This window comes from Poecilia formosa, unplaced genomic scaffold, assembly GCF_000485575.1.
Source record: "Poecilia formosa unplaced genomic scaffold, Poecilia_formosa-5.1.2 Scaffold325, whole genome shotgun sequence".
Classification (NCBI taxonomy): Eukaryota; Metazoa; Chordata; class Actinopteri; order Cyprinodontiformes; family Poeciliidae; genus Poecilia; species Poecilia formosa.
In genome coordinates, this window is record NW_006800264.1 from 1 (window position 1) to 4,121 (window position 4,121).

A 4,121-nucleotide genomic window follows, 5' to 3' on the forward strand; every position below is an offset into this window, starting at 1 on the left:
TGGTTTCAGATGAGAGCAAGCGCCACAGCGCCCTCTGCCGGACGGCAACTGAATGATTCCAAGACTAACAACAGGGCGCACTCCGTGATTCGGGGACCCCCCGCTCATGATCCTGCTGCCATTTCTTCTTCATTCCATTGGTGCCTTCTGAGAGCGGGGATGGGCAGCATCCTGCAGGAGCGGGTAGCGCAGCGCTGCGTGGAGAGGCTCTGCATCGGTGACAGGGAGTGGAAGAAGAAAGCTCCGAGAAGCACCAGCAGGCCCAATGTGGTCGGGTGAGTTCCTGACATCATTATTGATATTACCGATGCTGAACAGCAGCAGGAGGCTGAGGAGGCAACTGCTGTCTGCTGCTGTCCTGCTATGGTCTGTCATAATAATAAAATCAAATCCTGGATGCTAGAAGAAAAACACGGATGACGGCCATGTTTTTTTTGTGTTTTTTTTCTGGTGTATGTGTAACTGGAATCTAATAACTCATTTCCTCTGGTGCTCTGTGATTTTTAAGGACTAAGATGGGGAGGAGGCAGTCACAAAGGAAGTTTCCTCAGCCGCAGTGCCCGATCCAGAGTCAGGAAAACAACCATGAGAAGGTGGGTGCTCACGGTTACTACTACTACTACTAATAATATAAAAATATAATAATAATAATAATAATAATAATAATAAATAATAACATACAAAGGTTGAATTTTTTTTTTAGGAAAAACAAAGACTTCCGGATATGTACTCATAAATAAGAAAGGGGTACATTTCCCCCCAAAATACTCAGAAACTCTGAGAATAAGCTCAGAAATTCTCTAAAAACAAAGAACAAAGACATTTCCGAATTTGCGAGAAAAAAAAAAGTCAGAAATTTTGAGCTTGATCTAGAAAACAAATTGGACACTGAGTTTGTAAAGTCGAACATTTTCGATATTTGGAAATTTTCAGTTTCAAAAGTCAAAAATGTTAAAGTCTTAAAAATTTTTTACTTTTGGAGCTCAGAAAATTACTTGTTTGTTTTGGAAAATTTCTGGGATTAATCTAAAAATTTCAGAGTTTTTGTTGGAAATGTACTCCTTTTGCTCTTTGCTTGAAACTGCCTCGCTGACAGCGTCAACAAACTGAAGATAAGCTAACCTCGGAACTTCGATGCTAAAAGATCTGCTCTCATAGCACTACTAGTTGAATGACCTCTAAACAGAGCAGTAGGTTCACCCTGAGTAGGCTGTAGATTGGGACCTGTTCAGGGTGAACTCTGACCTCTCCAGGGAGAACTCTCCCTCTTGCATAATTTCTCAGGTAGAGGAAGGTAAAGCAAGTGGATGAAATGATGGTAATGATTTGACAACTCAGTGCTGACGTTTTGGTTTTTGTTTAGGTCTAGGGAATCTTGGAGGTCCTTCATTATGTGCGGAGTCTGTTTGATTTCCCTTTGAATGCCTTTCTCTGCGTACTCCAGTGTTCTCCTGCCTTTAGACATTGGGCTAACTGGCCCCTGTAACTTATCCATTTAGATCTTTAGATCCTGTCAGAAGAAACTTGTTGGTCTAATTGAAAGGTTACTTCAAACCTAAATATGTCAGTGGTCTGAGTTATTTGGGGCTTTTCTGTATATTCACAGAAACCACAGAGAAGGAAACACAAGTCTAACACTTCCTCGACCAAATGCAGCGCTCCACTGCACAGGTGAGGCGATAGTTGGATTGTATTTTGTTCTTCTGCCTTTGGCTGTTTAGATGATCAGCCTTCCTGTTTCCAGCAGTGCTCAGGGAACCTCCGTGCTTCATCCAGTGGCCCCTGAGGAAGACAGGATGAAGATCAAGGTGTCATCGTCCACTGAGAACAGGAAGCACACACACACAGGGCTGAGGGCGAGCAAACACACAGCAGCCCTCCTGGACCACACCCTGCCTCATCCCAGTCCTGACCAGCAGGAGGAGCTCTCCCCTCAGGAGGACAGTGACACAGACTTGTCCGAGTCAGAAAGACTCCCCGTGTCTTCCCGTCCCCTCGCCCCGCGACTGGAGCTCAGGCCCGAGGTGGTGGAGTATGGAGACACCCCGTCTCATTGCCGGACTGTCAGAGGACGGGACTTCCCAGACTTCCTCCCTCCACCGTTCAATTCGTGGAACCTCAGTCAACTGGCTGTTTTCTACAACACAGAGGGCAGAGGAGCCTTCCGACCCCGGCCCGTGGGCCCCTTGGAGCGGTACCTGGAGAGGTTGCTGCAGCTGGAGTGGCACCAGATCCAGACGGTTCAGGCGGAGCATGTGACGCAGGACGTACCAGGAGGGACGTCCAGTTGCCAGAGGTCCAGCACTGCGGCCCCGGCCCCGACTCGCCTCAGCTCTCCCAAATGCATCTTGCAGTGCCAGCGTGGCTTCCCTCTCTCCTTCCTGTCCTCACTAGCCGGACACTCTGCCCTGCTGGCCACTGGTACTAGTGGTCTGTGCCGGATCTGCTCCTCCAGCTGTAGCACATCATGCTGCCGCTCCACCCACAGCCACAGCCATCTGTCCAGACTGAGTCCGGATGGCAGCAGAGGGCCCCTGCCACGCCCCAAAAGGAGCTATAGTGAGAGCCGGGTCCACTCCTCAGACAGGAGGCTCAGAAACCAGAGGTCTGGTAGCCCCACCAGCGCCAGCAGCTACCTGAGGAGGATGCAGGCTTCAGGAAACATCCGGAATCCCATCCAGCCTGGTCCAGGAAGAACCCATTCTTCTGTTAGGGGCTATGATGAGCCAGACTCGACAGCGGGAGTTCTAAGGAAGAGGAGCGGCTCCGAACAGAGGAGAGGTGGAGGGAGGCACTTGAACAGGTCAGAGACGAGCCGGAGCAGTTCTGAGAGCAGAACAGGAAGAGCAGAGCAGGACGAAGTCGCTGGCTGGACGGAACAGGAAGTCACTGGAGTTAGTGTTTGTTTACCCGGGTCCAGACGTCCCTGCGTCCAGAGGCCAAGCAGGTGCAAACAGGTTGAATTTGTTACATGACAGCTCACACACTGCCATCAATCAGAGACCTGATCATCTCCGGATGATTGTTCAGATGATCAAAATGTCTGTTTCAGCTGCAGAAATTATTTAATGACTCGTTTTTAGCATCATCACAAACACAACGTGATGTTTGTTGAATGTTTACATAAACATCAGTGGAACATGGAGGTGCTAAAGGTCTAGTTGTTCTTTTTTAAAAGATGTTTTTATCCATAAGCTACACTGCCTTACAAAAGTATTCATACCTCCTGAAGTGTTTTATATTTTGTCATATTGCACACATAAGCAAAATGTGTCTTTGTGGCACCAACACAAAGCAGGGACAATATCTTTGTTTTTTTTCAATCGCGGCATAAATCTAAACCCCAATAAATTAATACATAAATATATATATTCACATACATGTGTGTGTATGTATGTATGTGTAGGGACCTCACTCAGCATTTCATAAAAGCATTGTGGGTGATCTTTGTTTATGTTCCTCTCGTTTATGTTACTGAAAATATGTTCTCAAACTCATCCTTCAGGCCTTTGGGCTTTCAGGTAGTACATGCCCAGCAAGCCGGCCAGGTATGAGCTCAAGCTGTGGGTGGTGTGGGACACCCACTCGTGCTATGTGTGTAAGATGCAGGCGTACATGGGCAAACGGGACAAAAGCTAAACGTTATTAATAATAAGTGAATCAAACACTGACCTAGTGTATAAAATGGTACACTAGTGACACTTATTTTTAAGGAAACAGTCCTTTTAAAGTTTGTAATTTAATAATTTTATCATTGTTTTATTGAACCTGTTCATATCATTTTGATTTTCTTGGATTATTCATAAGAGAAGATATTATGTTTGTGTGTTGTAATAAATACCACAATGTCTTTATAAAATAAAAATAATGAGGTGTTCTAGTGTTGTTGTTCCTCTTCTCTTCATTGAAATGTACCCAGAGTATCTATGTCCATAAGTCAGTCAAATAAGGTCTATGTCATAGAAGTTGGCGAGCCAGCTAGGAGTGATAGATGGAAAATCTCTGACAACACTTCCATTTGGTTTATTTTTGTTAGTCATTTTCTGCCATTGCACAGCTGTTGGTTGCTAAGTGGTATACTATTTTATAATGTATGCAGAACAAGAAAACTGTACTGATAT

At 45.6% G+C, this 4,121-nt stretch overlaps 1 protein-coding gene across 2 annotated transcripts; it reads left to right on the forward strand.

Moving 5' to 3' along the window:
* The first annotated feature begins 14 nt into the window (after nucleotides 1-14).
* On the forward strand, nucleotides 15-3,881 carry LOC103152728 (uncharacterized). Of its 2 annotated transcripts, none has more exons than XM_007573313.2 (4): nucleotides 15-275; nucleotides 509-593; nucleotides 1,607-1,671; nucleotides 1,745-3,881. In XM_007573313.2, the coding sequence occupies exons 1-4, from the start codon at nucleotides 160-162 to the stop codon at nucleotides 2,973-2,975; spliced, it is 1,497 nt and encodes a 498-aa protein (XP_007573375.1). In that variant the 5' UTR covers nucleotides 15-159; the 3' UTR covers nucleotides 2,976-3,881. The 2 variants fall into 2 exon arrangements, with proteins under 2 accessions (XP_007573375.1, XP_007573376.1); XM_007573314.2 differs by having other exon boundaries at nucleotides 1,748-3,881.
* The last annotated feature ends 240 nt before the right edge of the window (nucleotides 3,882-4,121 follow it).